The sequence below is a fragment of the Narcine bancroftii genome, chromosome 4, assembly GCF_036971445.1.
Source record: "Narcine bancroftii isolate sNarBan1 chromosome 4, sNarBan1.hap1, whole genome shotgun sequence".
Lineage (NCBI taxonomy): Eukaryota > Metazoa > Chordata > Chondrichthyes > Torpediniformes > Narcinidae > Narcine > Narcine bancroftii.
The window spans coordinates 182924056-182945832 of record NC_091472.1 but is presented as its reverse complement, the minus strand read 5'-3'; the positions used below and the strand labels follow the sequence as shown (position 1 = coordinate 182945832).

Here is a 21777-nt window from a genome sequence, read left to right as displayed (position 1 = left end):
AATTTCTAAATTAATCCAATATGGAGCATCCATTCCATCCTTTTAATGTATCCAAAAAAATTATTATAGCTGCCCTATAATAAAATTATGTAAGCCAAAACACCTTTTTAAGGTTTTGAAGGAAAACCTTATTAAGATGAGGATACTTATTTTTCCAAATATGAGGAAATAGTTGAATCAAATGAATCAAAGGTATTAGGAACCAAAAACAGTTTTAAAAAATGTACAAATGTTTAAGTAAAATATTCCTCTTAATAACATTAAATTCACCCAATTAAGGACATTGAAAGAGGCCACTGAGATAAAGACTTCTTAACTTGATTCAATAAAGTAAGAAAATTCTCTTTAAGCACATTATTATAATTTTTTTGAAATAGTAATGCCTAAATAATTAAATTAATTTTTAGCTATTTTAAAAGGAAGGGCATTAATAAGAAATAATAAGGTATAACATTTTCCAATCTACAAGGCAATATTTCAGACAAAATCTTCGTATCAGTATTCAAATTAGAAATTGGCCTATATAAAGAACCATCAGATAGATCTTTATTCTATTTTTTGGGAATAAATGAAATTAAAGCTTCATTTAAAAAGTAGCAGGTAATTTCCCAACAGTAAAAGATTCAGGAAAAAACTGAATCTACACAAGGTGCCAATGGTTGAGAAAAAGTTTTGTAAAACTCATTTGGAACTGTGATCTTTGCCAGATTGTAGAGTTAATTCATTTTTCTCCTCAGAAGAGACAGGCTTTCCCAACACTTGCTGATTTTTATAAAAAGAGCAAAAAAACCACAAGAATCAAATCTTTAGAAGATTCTGCTTTCTAAAGTTTGGAGTAAAATTGTTGAATTGCTTCATTTATCTCCACATGGTCAGTAGTAATAATCCCATTATCTTTATGAATTTCTGAAATAAGTCGCTTAGCAGTATAACCTTTCAGTTGACTAGCTAGCAGCTTTCCTGTTTTATCACTGTGAATATAACATTTAAATTTATTCTGCAAAAGCTGAGTCTGAATAGAATATGTAAGAAGTAAGTCATATTTAGTTTTTAGTTCCACCCTTTTTTAAAAAAAAAAGCTCAGGCCTCCAGGTCTGTTATACCTTATTATTTCTTATTAGTGCATATGAGCTTCATTTGGCCAATTCATCTCTCTCCAAATTAGCTTTAATTCTCACATTAGCTATAAATGAAATAATTTGACCTGTAATATATGCTTTAAAGGTCCCATACTATCCAACCGGAGACCTCTAGAATTTTTTTCTTTAAAGCACAAAATCAGTGAACCGGTGCGGACTCGAAAGGCCAACATGGCCTGTTTCCGCTCTGTAAATGGTTATATGGTTTGTATGGTTATAAAGCAATTTGATTTTTTTAATATAAATTCCAGAAGAATCAGCATCAGACAATAAAATGGAATTCAAATGCCATTGTTTAATAGCTCTTGGCAAATCTGGAATATTAATTGATAATTCCACTGGAGAGTGGCCACAGATTAAAATGGTCTCATATTTACAAAAATCAATGAGTGAAATTGTTTATCTATGAGGAAATAATCAATCTGGGAATATGTGTGATGTGCATTAGAAAAGAAAGAATAGTCTATTATTAAGATGAAAAAAAAATCTGTGATGCGACATTGTAACATGAATGAGTTGATGACTTATTTAATGTTGCAAATTTAGAAGATGAATGATCCAGGATAAGGTCTATCCAACAGTTCTGGTTACCTCCTACTATCAAGGAATATAAATTCTGTAAAAGACATTCAAAAAAAGTCTGGATCTTCTATGTAGTACATAGTAAGGGAATTAATGGATTATGGGGGGGTGGGGAAGCAGGTAGGTGGGGATGAGCCCATCATCAGATCAGCCATTGAATGGCGTAGGAGGCTCGATGGGCCAGATGGCCGACACCTATTTCTTATGACATTGCTTTTGGTGCTCTTTCTAAATTCTTCTCGTTACCGTACAATTTTCTGACATCAGCTGATGCAATGGTTAACTAGGTAAAGTGCTAACATTCAGCTGATAGAGCCATACTTTCATGCTTTTTATAATTTTTCATTTTTCACACTGAACCATATCAACCAAAATGTGTACAAACTTTCCTCATTAAATTTACACAATGGTCTTTTCTCCCCTTTTTTCCCCTTTCCCTCCCTCCTCTCTACCCACCCCCCTCCAAAACACATTAATATTCAACATTTACAATACAATAAAACCATTAAACAATATCTTCACACAAAGGAAAATAAACAAGAGAAATGCATCATCTATTTATTACACACTGAATCTAGTCATTATGTCTTATCATTTTCATTCTCATTTTAGGGGATGGAGGTTGAAGGCAAGCTCTCTCTGATATGTACCATGTATGGTTCCCAAATTTGTTCAAACATTGTGACTTTATTTTTTAAATTACATGTTATTTTTTCCAATGGAATACATTTATGCATTTCCATGTACCATTGCTATATACTCATGCTCTCTTCCATTTTCCAAGTTGACATTATATTTTTTTTTGCTATCGCTAAGACTATCATAATGAATTATTTTTGCACTTTATCCAATTTGAGGCCTAATTCTTATGTTACTTGAAAGAAATATTACTGGTTTTTTTGGTATGTTTTTTTAATTTTTATTTAGTATCTGATTTAATTCTTCCCAAAACGTATTTACTTTTGTACATGCCCAAGTTGCATGTAATGTTGTTCCCATTTCCTTACAGCGAAAACATCTATCTGATAATGTTGAATCCCATTTTTTTAATTTTTGAGGAGTAATATATACCCTGTGTGACCAATTATACTGTATCATGCGTAACCTTGTGTTTATTGTATTCTTCATAGTTCCAGAACATAACTTTTCCCATACTTCATTTTTTATCTTTATGTTTAGATCCTTTTTCCACTTCTGCTTAGGTTTATAGTTTATTTTATTTTCCTTATCTTGCTGCTTAATGTACATGTTCGTTATAAATCTTTTAATTATCATTGTGTCGGTAATCATGTATTCAAAGCTGCTTCCTTCAGGAAATCTCAAGCAGTTTCCCAATTTATCCTTCAAATAAGCTTTCAGTTGATGATGTGCAAACATTGTACCATGAGTTATTCCATATTTGTACTTCAACTGTTCAAATGTTAATAAATTATTTCCCAAAAAACAATTTTCTATTCTTTTGATTCCTTTTCTCTCCCATTCTCTAAAGGAAAGGTTGTCTATTGTAAAAGGGATTAGCAGATTTTGCATCAATAGTAATTTTGGTATTTGATCATTCGTTTTTTTCCTTTCTAAGTGGATCTTCTTCCATGTATTAAGTAAATGATGCAGAGCTGGTGAGTTTTTATATTGCACCAGCTTTTCATCCCACTTATAAAGTATATGTTATGGTACCTTTTCCCCTATTTTATCTAGTTCTATCTTAGTCCAGTTTGGTTTTTCCCTTGTCTGGTAAAAATCTGATAAATACCTTAATTGTGCGGCTCTATAATAATTTCTAAAATTTGGTAACTGCAAACCACCTTGATTATACCTCTCTGCTAATTTACCTAATGCTACCCTTGGATTCCTCCCTTTCTACAAGAATTTCCTTATTATTCTCTTTAGTTCCTTAAAGAATTTTTCTGTTAAAGGAATTGGTAACATTTGAAATAAGTATTGTATCCTTGGAAACACGTTTATTTTAATGCAATTTACCCTCCCTATCAACGTTAGCGGTAATTCTTTCCAATGTTCTAAGTCTTCCTGCAATGTCTTTATTAGTGGCTGATAATTTAGTTTGTAGAAGTGGCTTCAGTTATTATCTAACCTGATCCCTAGATATCGGATTGCTTGTGCTTGCCATTTAAATGGTGATTCTTTTTAAAATTCTGTATAGTCTGCATTACTCATTGGCATCACTTCACTTTTATTTGCATTGATCTTGTACCCCGATATTTCTCCATATTCCTTCAATTTCTTATGTAATTCTTTTACTAATACCTCTGGTTCTGTTCGGTATACCATAATGTCATCTGCAAATAAGCTGATTTTATACTCCTTTTCCTTCATTTTTATCCCTTTTATTTTATTTTCTATACTTATCAGTTCTGCCAAAGGTTCTATTGCTAAGGCAAATAATGAGGGGAGGGGGGAATAGTTACACCCCTGTCTAGTTGACCTACTTAATTTAGTGACTCGATACATATCCATTTACTGTTGCCTTCGCCAATGGTCCATTATACAATGATTTAATCCAATTTATATATTTTTCTGATAGATTGAACTTCTGTAATACTTTCAATAAGTAATTCCACTCTACTCTATCAAAGGCTTTTTCTGCATCCCGAGCAACAGCCACTGTTGGTTTCTTATTTCCTTGAACTGCGTGGATTAGATTAATAAGTTTGAAGACATTGTCTGCTGTTCGTCTTAATAAATCCAGTTTGATCTTGTTTTACTATTTTAGGTACATAATTGGCTTTTTGCTAATAATTTCGCTATTATCTCAGTCTGAGTTAAGTAGAGATATTGGTCTATATGATGCTGGTGTTAATGGATCCTTCCCCATCTTTGGTATTACTGTAGTTATTGCTGTCTTATATGAATCTGGCAAGTTTTGTGTTTCTTCTATCTGGTTCATTACTTCCAGGAGAGGAGGAATTAATAACTCTTTAAATGTTTTATAGAATTATATTGGAAATCCATCCTCTCCAGGTGTTTTACAGCAGCTTTTTTAATATATCCTGTACTTCCTCTATTTCAAATGGTTTTATTAGTGTGTTTTGTTCCTCTTCTTGCAATTTTGGCAATTTAATTTTAGCTAAAAATTCCTCTATTTTATCATCTTTACCCTTGTTCTCAGTTTGATACAATTGTTCATAAAATTCCTTAAAATTTTCATTAATCTCTGTTGGATTAGATGTAATTTGTTTGTCCTTTTTCCTTGATGCCAGTATCGTTCTTTTAGCTTGTTCTGTTTTAAGTTGTCAGGCTAATATTTTGTGTGTTTTTTGTCCCAGTTCATAATACTTCTGCTTTATTTTCATTATGTTCTTCTCCACCTTGTACGTTTGTAATGTTTCGTATTTAATTTTTTTGTCCGCCCATTCTCTCCTTTTCGCTATATCATCCCTTTTTACTAATTCCTTTTCTATTCTTACTATGCTCCACTTCCCGATTGTAATCCTTTTTCATCTTCGTCACATAACTTATTATCTGCCCTCTAATAGAGACTTTCATTGCGTCCCATAATATAAATTTGTCTTTCACTGATCCTGTGTTTATTTCAAAATATGTTTTAATTTGGCGTTCAATAAACTCCCAAACTTCCTGTCTTTTAAATAGCATGGAGTTTAATCTCTATTTATATGTTCTTGGTGGGATGTCCTCCAGTTCTATTGCTAATTAATAGGGGTGAATGATTTGATAATAGTCTAGCTTTATACTCAGTTTTCCTGACTCTCCCTTGAATATGGGCTGACAATAAAAACATATCAATCCTCGAGTAAGTTTTGTGCCTACTCAAATGATATGAAAAATCCTTCTCTCTTGGGCTGTTGCCTCCTCCATATATCCATAAGTTTCATTTCCTGCATTAATTTAACCATAAATTTGGCTACTTTATTCTTTTTACTTGTCTTTTGTCCAGTTTTATACAACATTGGGTCCAAATTAAGGTTAAAATCCCCTCCTATTAATATATTTCCTTGTGTGTCTACAATCTTCAAAAAAATATCCTGCATAAACTTTTGATCCTCCTCGTTAAGCACATATATATTGAGCAAATTCCAAAATTCTGAGTATATATGACACTTTATCATGGCATACCTCCCTGCCGGATCGATTATTTCCTCCTCTACTTTGATTGGTACATTTTTATTAACTAGTATGGCTACACTTCTAGCTTTTGAATTATAGGATGTTGTAGTTACGTATCCTATCCAGTCTCTCTTTAGTTTATGTTCCGCTTCAGTTAGATGCGTTTCCTGCATAAATGCTATATCTATTTTTTTCCTTCTTCATTAAATTTAGTAGCCTCTTTTAATTTGGTTAAGTATCTCATTAATGCTTATAGTCATTTAGTTCAACATGGCTATCTTGTATCTTGCATACGCCTCTTCGCCACCTCCATCCCCCTTTTCCCCATTTTCATTTCTTAGTTTTCTCTTATTACACTTAATGTACGACAACACATTTAAAACATAGTATCCCCGCAGTTCCCACATCCACTAATACCTTAACCCCAAAAGTCCCCCCCCCCTCTCTGAGTTGCCCCATATCCCTTGCTGGGCAACCACAACTCCCCTTTTCATTTGGATTGCAATCTTGTTCGCAGTCAACTGATTTTGCAGTGACTGTTATTCCCCCCTCTACCCAGCCCTCTCCAGAAAACACTTTAAAAAAAAAACACATAAGAAAGCTCTCTCTCTTTTCCCCCCTTTCCTTCCTTCCCTTCTCTTTTCCCTCTTTAGTTATTTACATATACATTGTTTTTACATCTTTATATATACTTTATTGCCATTCTTCATTCTTGATACATCTCTTCTTTCCTGCAAATGTTCTGTGAATTCTTGCACTTTCTCTGGATCCGAGAACAGTCTGTTTTGCTCCCCGGGTATAAATATTTTAAGTACGGCTGGATGTTTTAATATGAATTTGTAAACTTTTTTCCATAAAATTCATTTTGCTGTATTAAACTCCTTCCTCCTCTTTAAGAGTTCAAAACTTATGTCTGGGTAAAAAACTATTTTTGACCCTTGTATTGCAAGGGTCTCTAACTTTATTCCTTGTCCGTTCCAGTATATTTTCTCTTGTGTATCTCAAAAATTTTACTAAGATGGATCTTGGTTTTCGATGTGTCTATGGTTTCGGAGCTAATGTTGTGTGCCCTTTCTATTTCCATTTCTTCCTGCATTTCTGTCATTCCCAGGACCTTTGGAATCCATCCTTTTATAAATTCTTTCATGTCTGTGCCTTCTTCACCCTCCTTCAGGCCCACGATTTTTATGTTGTTTCACCTACTATAATTTTCCAACATACCAATTTTCTGAGATAACTCTTTTTTTCCAGTTGCTTTTACTCTCTCCTTCTTGGGAGCCATCTTCTTTCTCTTCTCTGTATCTTTATCTCCTTTCTTTGTCACTTTCTTCCAATTTTTCTCGTCATTTACTTCCATTTCTACAGCCGTTTCCTGCTCTTCCATATTCTCTACTCTTTTCCCTATTTGTCATGACCAGTTCTAACTTTGCATTTGATCTTCTGTTCTTTTCATTTTCTTTTAATTGCAATAAATTCTAATGACAACCATTCTTTTAGTGATCTCATTTGTTCTTTAAAAAAGACTATCTATATTCTGTCCATCAGTTTTACCTTCTATTTCTCTGAAGATTTTGGTTTTCTTCTTCCTCTGTCTGTATCTGTGTTTGTGTCTTCTCTTTTTTTGTGTCTGTGTCCATTCTGTTTTTCCTGATGAGCTGCTTGTATCTCTTTGTTGGGCCTCTTGTTGCTGGTCCTCCCCTCTGTCTCCCTCGTCTGTTTTATCGCTCCCTCTTCTGCTGGCTTCCTCACCCTCCAGCTGAGCCCCCTTGTGTTGGGTGTCCCTCAGGTGTTCGTTCTGTGATAGCCTGCTCCTCTGCTGAGCTGGTGTCCTCTTTCTCCTTTGATTGCGTACTGTGCATGCGCACTTTTGTTTGGGTCCGAGAGCCATTTTTATAGTGCACCGGCTGCTGGCTCCCGACTCCACAGGGCAGGTACTGACCTCCAGGTTCGGGCGCTCCTCGCCACCACAGTTCCTTCATGCAGGTAAGGACTTCTATCTTCTCTGGTGACTTTTCTACTTCTCTTCCAGTTGCTTTTACTTTCTCCTTTTTGGGAGCCATCTTCTTTCTCTTCTCTGTATCTTTATATCTTCTATTTCTTATATTTTATTTTTGTTATACTTTGCTTTTTCCTATTTTCCTGGAGAGGGCTGGTTTTCCCGACCGGCCACTACTCCATCACGTGACTCTTCTCACCATACTTTAATGTTGATGTTAAACCAGTGTGCTGAGCATTCTTCCTTCTGTTGAATTGTCTATGTGGAAATGGACAAACTTTTCTGGCCACTTGTTCAAAGCTAACCCAAAAAAAATTCTCAAACAGGCACAGAAATGACCAGTTTTAGTGATGTGGACATCAACATTATATCATTGCCATTGAGAAGCAGCTTTTTGTATGTTACCATGTCAATGACAGTCAGATGGGTAGTTCTGGCTGATTCTGCTGCTATCCCTATGGAGAACAAGACAGAAAAATGTATCAAGCTATTGAGAAATTACTCATGGGTTAGCCAGTTGTAAGTGGCAAACTTGGTAGAGCTTGAATATTAAAATAAATGGTTAGGCAGATATAACTTTTCCCATGTTATCATGGTGTATGCAACCAGTTGCTTTCATTTTAACCAGAGGAAACACACCAAGGATCACCTGATGAGATGGGTCTGCAGCACCATGTGGACTCATGACTTGGTGAAGCAATGTTCTGATCAGAATATTGGGAGCAAATCTGTTGAAAAATTGGGCTAGAGAAATCTGTTATATACTTCCCCTCTTTGTATTGTTTTCTATATTGGGGTTATAATTGAATTATCCATCAGCCTTTTGGTGGCTCAGTAAGTATGCTACACCTTCAATCGATAGCTATGTTGACCTTGTTTGGCAGGAGATCCAGGTCTCCTGTTGAATGAATGAAGCCATTTTGATTTTTTTAAGAGTTACTGCCAAAGGTTGTTTTGCCAAAGTCTGTGAGCAGGTCTTGGAGCTTATGATCTTACTTGTTCGATGTTTACCACATAAGCCAGTGTCATTGAATAGATATTTTCGGACATAGATTCCAGAGACAAGGATGTGGTTCTGTTAAAATTCATGGTTGTGTAATGAGTTCAAATAAACTAATTGTCCTTTTTTTTCCTAATTATACAGGAATCAATATGGGTACATATCCAAAATACAGCAGCAAGGAGGACTCTTAATTTGGGTATGATAAAAATGGCAATTTTTAACCTTTATACACATGTAAAAAAGGAAGAAACGGACTTTGATACTGAAAGAGAAGGCCCACATGCACAACTTAATGTTGTAAGTTGCACTTATATTAAGAGTACTGTTTATTCCTAGACTGAGTGCAAATCTTCAAATGTGTAGATCAAGTAAAAAAAAAATTTATTTACATAAATATTTTAAACTGGCAGGAAGTTATTAATTGTTTGGATGTTTTGCAGGTACAGCAATACATTTTGGAATTGAGGGAGATTATACAGGATTTCAAGAGAATTGAAAGTAGTTCACCTCCAGAATGAATGAAAATTAAGTTTTGCACATGTCTAAAATTGAAAATAAATTGCTTTTGTATTTTAAGGACATGTAGGTAAAACTGAATGTATCATTGAAAGAATGTATTTCTCCAATGTTCACACTTCTGTAAGATCCACAAGTTAAGCAGATTATGGCCAGGGCAATAGCTTTCAAAAGCCAATAGATTCAGGTGGAGCCTAAGTATTGGAAAATTCAGTTTGTTAACATTCATGTTTAAAAAGGGTGTAGGGATAAACCAATAACTACAAACCAGTCAATTTAACCCACCTTCTATGTTGGGAGAACAAAAAAGAATAGGCGAGGAGAAAATTAGCAAGGGTTGGGATGAGCGAAAACCAGCATGGATTTTTTTTATAAAAAGAATGCGATACACAAGAGTACTGGAGAAACTCAGCAAGACATATAGCATTTTTGCAGGGGTTCCCAACCTTTTTCTTTCCACTCACATACCACTTTAAGTATTCCTTATCCCATAAGTGCTCTGTGATTAGTAAGAGATTGCTTAAGGTGGTTATTGGGTGGAAAACCACTATTTTAATCGTACCTAATTAACGTTATGTACAAGGTTTCATAACTCCAAAGGAAATGGGGCCATGACAATTTTTCTCAAGCAAAATATTTCAGTAACAATTGGGTCAAGAGCAGTGATTCTCAACCTTCCCTTCCCACTCACATCCCACCTTAAGCAATCCTTTACTAATCACAGAGCACTGACGGCAAGTGGTATGTGAATAGAAAGCAAAACGTTGGGAACCACTGATCTATTGCAATCAACTTCTCAGGCCTGAATCCATTGTTGGGTTAAAGACAAACCACGACCAGCTAAATTGCTGGTTTTTTTTTTCCAAATATTGCAGTAATAGAAAGGGTAATTGAAGCAAGAAAACAATGTACTGGAGGAATGTGGCAGGTTTAGCACCATTGGGGTAGGGGAGGTATTAACAATGTTTCAGGTTGAAATCCATCAAAGTTTGAAGGATTTTTATCCAAAAATGTCAACAATTCCTTCCCCCCCCCCCCCCCCCCCCCCATTAATGTCACTCAGATTGCTTTATATTCCAGTATCTGTAGTTGCTTGTATCTCCAGATTTACATGGTGTGGTTGATATTAGTATAAATGGACATTCGACAAGGTGCTGAGAACAGGAATGGAGCTGAAAGGTCGTTTTCCAGATTGCAGTTTATGATGCAAATGGTTTGAAATTGTATCTACATTGGCACAATTTCCAATTTGTGACATGTAGTGAACAGTGAAAACATTAAGAAGCCAGCAGGAAGAGCAAACATTGGCAGGTGAAATTTAATGCTGAGAATTGCAAAATGTTATGTTTTGGTTGGAAGAATGAGAGGCAGTCTAAACTCGAGCACAGTAGAGATCAAAGAAGTTGTGTTCATGGGACATTGAATGTGCCAAGATGAGTGTTTTTAAAAGAAAACTATATGGGATCCTAGACTTGATAAATATAGATATAAAGCACCAGTGAGGAAGCAAGTTGCAATGAATACTGGTTCAACCACAACTCAAACTATAACTAATGCATTCATAGAAAGGATGTGAAAGATTTGGTGAAATTATTCCAGTGATGAGAAACTTTGGTTATGTGGGTAGAGGGAAGCTAAAGTCAGTCTCCTTGGTGAGATGTACATAAAATCAAGAAGGACACAGCCAGTGAGAAACTGTTCTTGATGGTAGTCACCTCAAGAGCTAAAGGTCATTGACAAAAGAATCTATATATTTTTAAAATGCACCATGAGTGGTTAGGGTCTAGCACAGCCATATTCAACGAGGGCCATAGCACATTTAAGGGGTGGGGGGGGGGAATGAACTGAAATCAAAACTTTATGTAGTCAACAAGAGAAGTACAGAAGAAACAAACTAAACTTGACTGCTTCACAGGGCCCATAAACCTTGAGCAGAGTTTTGAGGGGCCCATAGCCAAAATAAAAGTTGAGAATGGCTGGTCTAGAATGCACCGTCAAAAGGTGCAATGGGTTAAATTGTTCCATAGAGAATAGTGCTGAACAAATATGTTGCAAGGTAAATGCTTTGAAATGTTTGAAAGTATCAAATGATTATTAATATTAAATGTTTATTTAAATGGAATGGTCTGATGTCAAGTATAATGGCAAAATAATGTACATAAAGCACTTTTGACCTATTGAATGAATAAGCTACCAGACCTAGAGGAAACCATACTGGCCACAGAAATGGTACACTGTCAGCTGACCTAGAAATGCAACAACATGGATTAGCAAAGCAAGTTGACTGTAATGCCACCTGAATTTATTCTAGGGATTACTATAATTGGTTTCAAGGTGCTCTGAATGTAAATTAATCCAAATCAGATCACCCTTCAATTACTGTACTTAGACAATTGGTGCCATGAGAGATGGAAATCTGTCAGTTTTGCCTCATCTGGACATACAACATTTTGACTGACCCATCACAATCAGTAAGTAGCTGTTAAGGATCAATCAAATGTAATTCTTTTCAACCTTAATTTTTATTTCAATTTAGTCCTTTATATATAAAAAAAATCTGGTCAGCTAAAACCTGCATGATTCAGATCATCCTTCTTTTTCTTTGGCTTGGCTTCGCGGATGAAGATTTATGGAGGGGGTAAATGTCCACGTCAGCTGCAGGCTCGTTTGTGGCTGACAAGTCCAATGCGGGACAGGCAGACACGGTTGCAGCGGTTGAAGGATAAAATTGGTTGGTTGGGGTTGGATGTTGGGTTTTTCCTCCTTTGTCTTTTGTCAGTGAGGTGGGCTCTGCGGTCTTCTTCAAAGGAGGTTGCTGCCCGCCGAACTGTGAGGCGCCAAGATGCACGGTTTGAGGCGATATCAGCACACTGGCGGTGGTCAATGTGGCAGGCACCAAGAGATTTCTTTAGGCAGTCCTTGTACCTCTTCTTTGGTGCACTTCTGTCACGGTGGCCAGTGGAGAGCTCGCCATATAACACGATCTTGGGAAGGCGATGGTCCTCCATTCTGGAGCCGTGACCCACCCAGCGCAGCTGGATCTTCAGCAGCGTGGACTCGATGCTGTCGAACTCTGCCATCTCGAGTACTTCGACGTTAGGGATAAAGGCGCTCCAATGAATGTTGAGGATGGAGCGGAGACAGCGCTGGTGGAAACGTTCTAGGAGCCGTAGGTGATGCCGGTAGAGGACCCATGATTCGGAGCCGAACAGGAGTGTGGGTATGACAACGGCTCTGTATATGCTTATCTTTGTGAGGTTTTTCAGTTGGTTGTTTTTCCAGACTCTTTTGTGTAGTCTTCCAAAGGCGCTATTTGCCTTGGCGAGTCTGTTTATCTCGTTGTTGATCCTTGCATCTGATGAAATGGTGCAGCCGAGATAGGTAAACTGGTTGACCGTTTTGAGTTTTGTGTGCCCGATGGAAATGTGGGGGGGCTGGTAGTCATGGTGGGGAGCTGGCTGAGGGAGGACCTCAGTTTTCTTCAGGCTGACTTCCAGGCCAAACATTTTGGCAGTTTCCGCAAAACAGGACGTCAAGCGCTGAAGAGCTGGCTCTGAATGGGCAACTAAAGCGGCATCGTCTGCAAAGAGTAGTTCACGGACAAGTTTCTCTTGTGTCTTGGTGTGAGCTTGCAGGCGCCTCAGATTGAAGAGACTGCCATCCGTGCGGTACCGGATGTAAACAGCGTCTTCATTGTTTAGGTCTTTCATGGCTTGGTTCAGCATCATGCTGAAGAAGATTGAAAAGAGGGTTGGTGCGAGAACACAGCCTTGCTTCACGCCATTGTTAATGGAGAAGGGTTCAGAGAGCTCATTGCTGTATCTGACCCGACCTTGTTGGTTTTCGTGCAGTTGGATAACCATGTTGAGGAACTTTGGGGGGCATCCGATGCGCTCTAGTATTTGCCAAAGCCATTTCCTGCTCACGGTGTCGAAGGCTTTGGTGAGGTCAACTAAGGTGATGTAGAGTCCTTTGTTTTGTTCTCTGCACTTTTCTTGGAGCTGTCTGAGGGCAAAGACCATGTCAGTAGTTCCTCTGTTTGCGCGAAAGCCGCACTGTGATTCTGGGAGAATATTCTCGGCGACACTAGGTATTATTCTATTTAGGAGAATCCTAGCGAAAATTTTGCCTGCAATGGAGAGCAGCGTGATTTCTCGCCTTTGTTTTTGTACAGGGTGATGATGATGGTATCACGAAGGTCCTGAGGCAGTTTTCCTTGGTCCCAACAAAGCTTGAAAAACTCATGCAGTTTGACATGCAGAGTTTTGCCGCCAGCCTTCCAGACTTCTGGGGGGATTCCATCCATACCTGCTGCTTTGCCACTTTTCAGTTGTTCAATTGCCTTGTATGTCTTATCCTGGGTGAGGACCTCATCCAGTTCTAGCCTTAGGGGCTGTTGAGGGAGCTGGAGCAGGGCGGAATCTTGGACTGAGCGGTTGGCACTGAAAAGAGATTGGAAGTGTTCTGACCATCGGTTGAGGATGGAGATCTTGTCGCTGAGGAGGACTTTGCCGTCTGAGATGCGTAGCGGACTTTGGACTTGGGGTGAGGGGCCGTACACACCCTTTCGAGTCTCGTAGAAACCCCTGAAGTCACCAATGTCCGCGCTGAGCTGGGTTCGCTTGGCGAACCACCACTCATTTTGGATCTCCCGGAGTTTGCGCTGAAGATGGCTGCATGCGTGACGGAAGGCTTGTTTCTTCTCTGGACAGGACGGCTTTGGAAGGTGAGCCTGGTGGGCAGCTCACTTCTTTGCCAGCAGCTCCTGGATTTCCTGGCTGTTATCGTCGAACCAGTCCTTGTTTTTCCTGGAGGAGAAGCCCAGTACCTCTTCAGTGGATTGCAGTATGGTAGTCTTCAGCTGATCCCAGAGGGTTTCAGGGGACGAGTCCGTGAGGTGGATTGCATCGTCGAGCTTTGCTTTGAGGTTTGCCTGGAAGTTTCCTCTCACTTCGTCTGACTGCAGGTTTCCAACATTGAACCTCTTTCTGGGGGCTTTACTGTTCCTGGGCTTTGGCTTGAAGTGAAGGTTGAGCTTGCAGTGAACCAGCCGGTCGTCAGTGTGGCATTCCGCGCTGGGCATGACCCTGGTGTGGAGCACATCTCGTTTGTCTCTTTCTCGCACCAGGACGTAGTCCAGGAGGTGCCAGTGTTTGGATCGGGGATGCATCCAGGTGGTCTTAAGGCTGTCCCTCTGCTGAAAAAGGGTGTTTGTAATGACAAGCTGCTGTTCTGCGCAGAGCTCCAACAGGAGGCGCCCATTGTCGTTGCACTTGCCGACACCATGCTTGCCCAGGATTCCTGGCCAGGTTTCTGAGTCTTTGCTGACGCGAGCGTTGAAGTTGCCAAGGATGACAACCTTGTCGGCTATAGGGGTGCGTTGAATGAGGTTGCGCAGGCCAGTGTAGAACTTTTCCTTTTCTGCTGGTTCCGCCTGGAGGGTTGGAGCATAGACACTGATGAGGGTGATATGACGCTTGTTTTGAAGGGGGAGTCGCATGGAGATGATCTGGTCCGAGTGGCCCGTCGGAAGGTTTTAGAGCTTGGAGGCAATGGAGTTCTTGACCATGAAGCCTACACCAGATAGGCGTCATTCATCCAAAGGCTTGCCAGACCAGTAGAGTGTGTAGCCTGCACCGTGTTCTTGGAGGCTGCCTACATCTGCAAGGCGGACTTCGCTGAGAGCGGCTATGTCAATGTCAAGTCTGAGGAGTTCATGTGCAATGAGGGCAGACCGACGTTCAGGTCGGTGGCTGTCAGCCTTGTCTAGCATGGTTCTGATGTTCCAGCATGCTAGCTTGAGTTTGTGAGCATCTTTTGAGGGGGGGAACGTGGAGGGGGGGGGAACGTGGAGGGGGGGGGAACGTGGAGGGGGGGGGAACGTGGAGGGGGGGGGAACGTGGAGGGGGGGGGAACGTGGAGGGGGGGGGAACGTGGAGGGGGGGGGAACGTGGAGGGGGGGGGAACGTGGAGGGGGGGGGGAACGTGGAGGGGGGGGGAACGTGGAGGGGGGGGGAACGTGGAGGGGGGGGGAACGTGGAGGGGGGGGGAACGTGGAGGGGGGGGGGAACGTGGAGGGGGGGGACGTGGAACTGTCCTCGGGCCTGCGCAAAGGAGCTTTTAGGTGGAGTGCAGTGTGCGCAGTACTGGCCCCACCCTTTACACCCATGGTTCGTGTGCCGTGGCCAAGCAAGCTGGGACGTGGCAGCGAGGTCCTTGGGTCGTAGGTTTTATATCGGAGTAGCCTTCTCCTATGCAGGTTTCTTACCCGGGCTGGAGGGGTCTGCCTCCCCTCCTAGGGCCGGGGCCGCCGCTGCTCTCCCTGTGCCCGGACTGGGGCCGCTGCCTCCAACTCTGTGCCCGGACCTCCGCCTGCCTCATTCGACCGAGGCCGGGGCCGGCGCCACCTACCCTCAGCCCGGACTGGGGCCGCCGCCTCCACCTCTCTGCCTGTACCGGGGCCTCCGCCTGCCTCACTCGACCGAGGCCGCCGCCTCCCCCTTGCTCCAAACAAAGCGCGTTATATTTAAATTTGGTCATGTATATGCAAGCATTTAAGATGAATGTCATCAGACTTCTTGGACGGTTATACTTTATTCACAATAACTATGGGCAGTTTTACCACTAATTGTATTACTCAATATAGATCAAACTCCTCACTTTATAGTAATTTAAATGATCTTTAAAGTGCCTGAATATTTCCTTGGCAGGATATCACTGTTTATTACAAGGCAGCCTCATTGCGACTAGAATCCAGTCAAATGTGGCAGCTGCCTCCTCCTGGAATTCCTCAGATTCTGTACCAGGGACAAATCAGAGATAGGATGCCAGAAGAATTGTTGGTTTGAAATTGATTAAAAAAAAAATTAACCAGATTTCAAACATTGCTGGCAGATGCTTAAAAACTGTAAATCACTGCTTTTGACTGCCAGCAAAACTGTTGGCTGAAGAGAGAAGCAGCTTTCTTTGCTGAGGTCATGCCACACAGTGAGACAGTTTTAGGAGTGTTTAACACCATGTTCATCTAACAATAGCAATTTATAATTTGCTACATAGGTTTGAATTAAAAGGATCCTTGATAATGGATTAGTATAGTGGAATTCAGAAAGTATACATTTCACAAAGTTCACAAGTGTGCTGAGCTGATTTTATTCCTTGTGCAGCACTTCAGTCTTTGGACTACAGCACTTTGGAGACCTTTCAGACTATACAACGAGATTCATTATAAACTGTCTTTATGTTGCAGATTGTACAAAAGTCTATATTTTCAAGCACTCTTGAGATATTGTTACCTTCTTGCACTCCAAATTTCAATTCCACACCCTGGATAAAAGAAAGGGAAAGTGGGCATTGGCTAACATTAGCCAAAGCCACATTAGAATTGGCAGAAATATTACGGATTACATTTTTTTCCTCATTTTTCCCTTCCCTTTGCCTCTGCCAAATGCCATACTCTTCATTTCTCTAAGATGTTGTCTATTCTTTTTCTTGAGCTTCTTCAGGCCTCCACTTTGCAGGAACTGATGTTTTTCCTTTTTCTTTCTTTCTTTAAGAATTTCAGCTTTTGTCTTAAGTTCTGAGCACACGCCACGTTGCTGACTTGGTCTTCTCAGGGACGACTGGGAGTTTCGTCTTCCGCCTGCAATGTTGCACATTGTTTTATTTTAAATAGTAAAATCAGAACATTTCATTGCAGAATCAGATTATGTGGGCATCAACACTTCTGTCCTTTTCTCCAAGATGGAGCCACTCTTTCTATCAAGTCATTTTCCTTTTGAAATTTTAGCAGCCTTCAAGTGCATGCTGCAGAGAAATTGACACTTTGTCTCAGGAAGCCATTTTGCAGTAAAATAACAGTGGATAGAAAAAAACAAATGTGGCTTTATGTCGGGATATTCTTCATAAATAGAATACCATATCTTCCAGCGATGTGATCTCTAGCTTTTCCCCATTAAATTACCACACCAACCAAGTTAAAGTCATTAATAAATTTTAAAATCATTCTCTTAAAGCTGACATTACTTCATTTCTTTGGGTGGAAAGAACTAGAACTATGACACACCTGGATTTGCTGTATAATGACCAAATTGGAAGGATTTTAAAAAATCCAACAAATTTTTTTTATTAATCATTTATTTACAATTAAGTGTTTAATTGCTCTCTTTTTTGCTGTTAACTATTACATGCTATTTTATCATCTTTTCTGTCTGCTGGTACCAAAAAGGTATGTTGAATCCACAAAATCAAAATATTTAATAGATTTAAACATTTCAAACAGTCTTGCCTCCACTACTTTTAGTTTGTCCATTCCACAAATTTACCATATGTTCATTAAGTGAGCAGTCCTTTGTAAAGTTGCCCCTAAAAAAAAAGTGGTCTTACCGTAGCCACGTTTCTTGCCTCTCTGATTCTTTTGCTCATTCTCAGTTTCATCATCAGATGGTCTTTCATCTATCTTGTATTTCTTCTTCCATTCTTCATAGCTAAATATTGCCAGTCATGGAAGATGATATATTTTGCAATATTACCTTTGAGCTATTTTAAGATCAACAGTGGCTTACAAATAAACCACAGTGACTCATCCAAACTCTCTAGGATAAATGATGCCTGAAAAGTTCAGGCCATCTAAAGCCATTTTCACACTGGCCACCTTGTCCCAGTAATTGACGGCCAATCTACCGGTTAAGAGTCGAGTGTGAAGGCTGTTTAATCGGCATGTAGGCGTCATCAGATGCCGGGGATGATGCTACTTAAGTAGTATCATTCCCAGCATCTGATGGTTCCTGAGTGCCAATTAGCTCAGTGTGAAAGGGACATAGGGTATCATGGGATAAAGTAGTGACACGTTGGATTATGTTTTTTTCATAAGTGCAGGAAACAAAAGATGAAAAAGGTATAAACTTTGCCAACCTATATAAACCTTTATGTCTAAAAGACCATGGGAGAGAGATGGTGGATCTGCCCTCACAGAATTCCGTGCAGCAAAGAAAGCCCTCCATTAGTACTCTGTGAATATAGCCCTTTCTCTCTGGGAGAGCAGGTGTGCCAGCACTATTGCTGCTTGGAATTTCCCATGGTGTTTATAAAAGTTTATATAAGGGCTGAAGGGCTCATACTGTGCTGTACATAATGCTTGTTTATGTTATAATTAGGAATGATTAATTTTATTTAAATACAAGATCATAATACATTGATCAGGATTTAAGTCAGGTCCATCATCACTTGATGCATCACTCAAACATCACCATTGGAGGATAGAATTCCCTATCCCTGGGATGCCTTGTGATGAGTGTGAAAGGACACAGAGAATCAATTAACAGTGGTCCATTGTGAAAGGCAAAAACGGCTTTCTTAACTGGTTCACTGAATGGCCAATCTACTGGTTACCCAGTGTGAAAAGGGTTTATGATTCAAAATTAGAAAAAAATGTTCAGAAGAATTTTATTCCTTATCTACCTTGTAAAAGTTCAGTTTTTTTGTCTTCTATGATCAGTGTATTTAACTGTCAAGCTCACCTTATAAATTTGATTATCAAAAATGTTTAAAAAATGCATGAATCACAAATTAAATTGTATAGTACAAGTTATTCAAGCCATCCTACTAGAAGATGGAGCCATCCAATTAGCCCTTTTCCCCTGCATTTTTTTCTGCATATCTTATTTTCACCCTTCTAGTATATTTCATTTGAAGTTACTATTGTGTTTGTTTCTACTACCATCACAACTATTCAGAGTAAAAATTGATTTCCTCATTATCTCTGGTTCTTTTAGTCAATTGCTGTAAATCTCTGCCCAAGAGTCAGGAACCATTTAGCACTTGAATTTTTCCAATGGTTCTTCTCTCACATTTTGAACACCTCCATCAGAGGCAAAAAAAAAACCCCCGTCCCGGTACCATAAAGATAAATCTCTTCAACTTTCTCCAAGGATTCACCATCTTTTCAAAGGCATCGTCAACAAAATTGATGACAAGAGTCCAACTGAGTCTAATCAGCATTTCACAAAAGTCAATGTTACATCTGTGTTTTTACATTCTATTACCCTTTCAAAATTCCAAGGCATTGCCACCTTGAAATAAGGGTACAGGTTTCTTGCAACTTTCTTAAAATATCCTCCCAGAGACTTCAGAGTGCTGTATCAAACAAAATTTGAACCAAAAACAAGTAGAATAGTAAATGACCAAAATATTTAACAAGGGTAGATTTTAAGAACTGTCAAGGAATTAGAAGCTTCTTTTCTTTGGCTTGGCTTCGCAGACGAAGATTTATGGAGGGGGTAAAAAGTCCACGTCAGCTGCAGGCTCGTTTGTGGCTGACCAGTCCGATGCGGGACAGGCAGACACGATTGCAGCGGTTGCAAGGGAAAATTGGTGGGTTGGGGTTGGGTGTTGGGTTTTTCCTCCTTTGCCTTTTGTCAGTGAGGTGGGCTCTGCGGTCTTCTTCAAAGGAGGCTGCTGCCCGCCAAACTGTGAGGCGCCAAGATGCACGGTTTGAGGCGTTATCAGCCCACTGGCGGTGGTCAATGTGGCAGGCACCAAGAGATTTCTTTAGGCAGTCCTTGTACCTTTTCTTTGGTGCACCTCTGTCACGGTGGCCAGTGGAGAGCTCGCCATATAATACAAGGAATTAGAAGCTACACAAAGATAAAAGAACAAGCTCTTTGGCTCACTGTCCATGCTGACCACAAACCACCCATTTACAGTAATTTTGTTGCCTTTTCATTCCATCAATTTCCCCTCTCTGCCCCCAATTCTACCATTTACCCACTAGGGACATTTTACAGTGCCCAATCTACCAAGCCACACACCTTTGGGATATGGGATGAACCTAGATAACCCACACAATGACAGGGAGAATGTGCAAATGGCACAGAGAGATCTAAGATCAGGACTGGACACAAAGACTGACACTGAGAAACAGTAGCCTCACTAGTTCCTGAGAAGATGTATAATGTGGTCCTTGTACATTGAAGGCATAACCACTGACGGATGGTCCATGGCGCAGCGATTAAAACTCGAGTTACTCAGGAAGCCAGAACTATTTGTGATAGAAATGATGACGTTGTACTGAAAGTATTGGGGGTGGGGGGTGTAAAAGACCTTGTGAACATAAAATGTGCAGATGAGGACTGAAAGACAATGGAAGTAACAGAAATTCGTAGAAGTCCAAAAGAGGGTGGCCATCCTTCAATGTACCTCTTCCAAGGCGCAAACCTGTGGAATACACCAAATATCGTACAAAAGTATCACTTTCTCATTGCAGCACGGTACAGACTTGAACATCAATATTGTTGTGCAATCGGTTGAGTTTATGTATTTTATCAATTCGATTAAAGCCACTACATGACAAAAATAAAACAAATGAAAAGGATACATGTTCTTTTTGTATGAACCACGGATGCATCTTCCACTTTCTGTCTTTATTTTCTTTACTTGTTTGTTGGTGTCCCTGAAAAATCGCTTTTTTTTGCGATCCCTGCACAAGATTAGAAGAATGAAGGCGAGGTTGGTATCCAAAACATAATTGAAATTCATTGCACGATTGAAATCTTCAATCTCATAAGCAGGAAGAACTAAACAGGTGTAGAAACTACTGAGATTATGATTCAGGCTGCAGTATTTTAATCATTATTCAAAATTCATCATTTAATAGTAAAACAACAGATCACCCAAAAAAGCACATGGTAAAAAGGATTGGGAATTTCCACTTTGTTTTATTGATTTTCCAAGTGCGAATACTGATGGCAAGACCGATTTATTTCCAATGATCCTCGAGTAGATGGTGGTAAGACACCTCTAGAACCCCTGCCTCAAGAGTTCTGATCTTGAACATACTAAAATAGTTGCAAGTCATTATGTTGTGCAACTTTTAAGGGAAACATGTAGATGGTGGCATGTCCAAGCTCAAGATGTCTCGTGCTTGTAGCTCAAGATGTTCGAGAATTTGTGAGAGACTGTTGAAGAAGCCATGTCAAGATGCCAGAGTGAATTTTGTAGTTGTACACTTGAAACCATAATGTCTCAGTAGCATATGTGGCAGATAATGTGCTTAGAGTGGCAGATTAAGTGCCACTCAGTTTGGTTTGTTCTTGATTGTGTCATGTTTCACATCTAGTTGGGGCTGGTCTCATCCAAGCAAGTGTAATGTTCCCTTACACCTCTGACCTCAACCTTGAGGATGATGGAGAACCTGGAGCAAGCCACTTACAGCAGGACACCCAGATTCTGACCAGCATTTTTCATCACAGTTTTTATGTGCATTGCCCAGTTCCTGGTGACCTCTGGAATACAGCTGATAGAGCTTCAGTCACAATAACAAAGCAGTCAAATATTTCTTGTTACAGACTACCCGTCCCTAATTATATCACATTAAATAATCTGCCATTTCCAGATTATTATCCAGATTTTGCTGCAGGTAGTGAGCTTCCTTTGCTTACAAAGGAGTCATGCATGGAAATGAAAGA

The 21777-nt window shown here is 39.7% G+C and overlaps 2 protein-coding genes and 1 long non-coding RNA gene across 3 annotated transcripts in view; 1 reads left to right on the top strand and 2 right to left on the bottom strand.

The window, feature by feature from the left end:
• The window catches only part of cfap73 (cilia and flagella associated protein 73), a 55272-nt gene extending 43886 nt beyond the window's left edge, over positions 1-11386 (top strand). The window contains exons 6-7 of the mRNA XM_069933197.1: positions 8942-9097; positions 9241-11386. Of these exons, the coding sequence (XP_069789298.1) occupies positions 8942-9097; positions 9241-9318 (234 nt within the window). The 3' untranslated portion in view covers positions 9319-11386. The remainder of the gene's footprint in view (positions 1-8941; positions 9098-9240) is intronic.
• The window catches only part of LOC138761299 (uncharacterized), a 217453-nt gene that overhangs the window by 83573 nt on the left and 112103 nt on the right, over positions 1-21777 (bottom strand). The window lies entirely within an intron of this gene.
• ddx54 (DEAD (Asp-Glu-Ala-Asp) box polypeptide 54) overlaps positions 16442-21777 on the bottom strand; it is a 53283-nt gene continuing 47947 nt past the window's right edge. The window contains exons 18-20 of the mRNA XM_069933182.1: positions 20688-20789; positions 17699-17799; positions 16442-16955 (exon numbers count right to left, since the gene is read on the bottom strand). Of these exons, the coding sequence (XP_069789283.1) occupies positions 16717-16955; positions 17699-17799; positions 20688-20789 (442 nt within the window). The 3' untranslated portion in view covers positions 16442-16716. The remainder of the gene's footprint in view (positions 16956-17698; positions 17800-20687; positions 20790-21777) is intronic.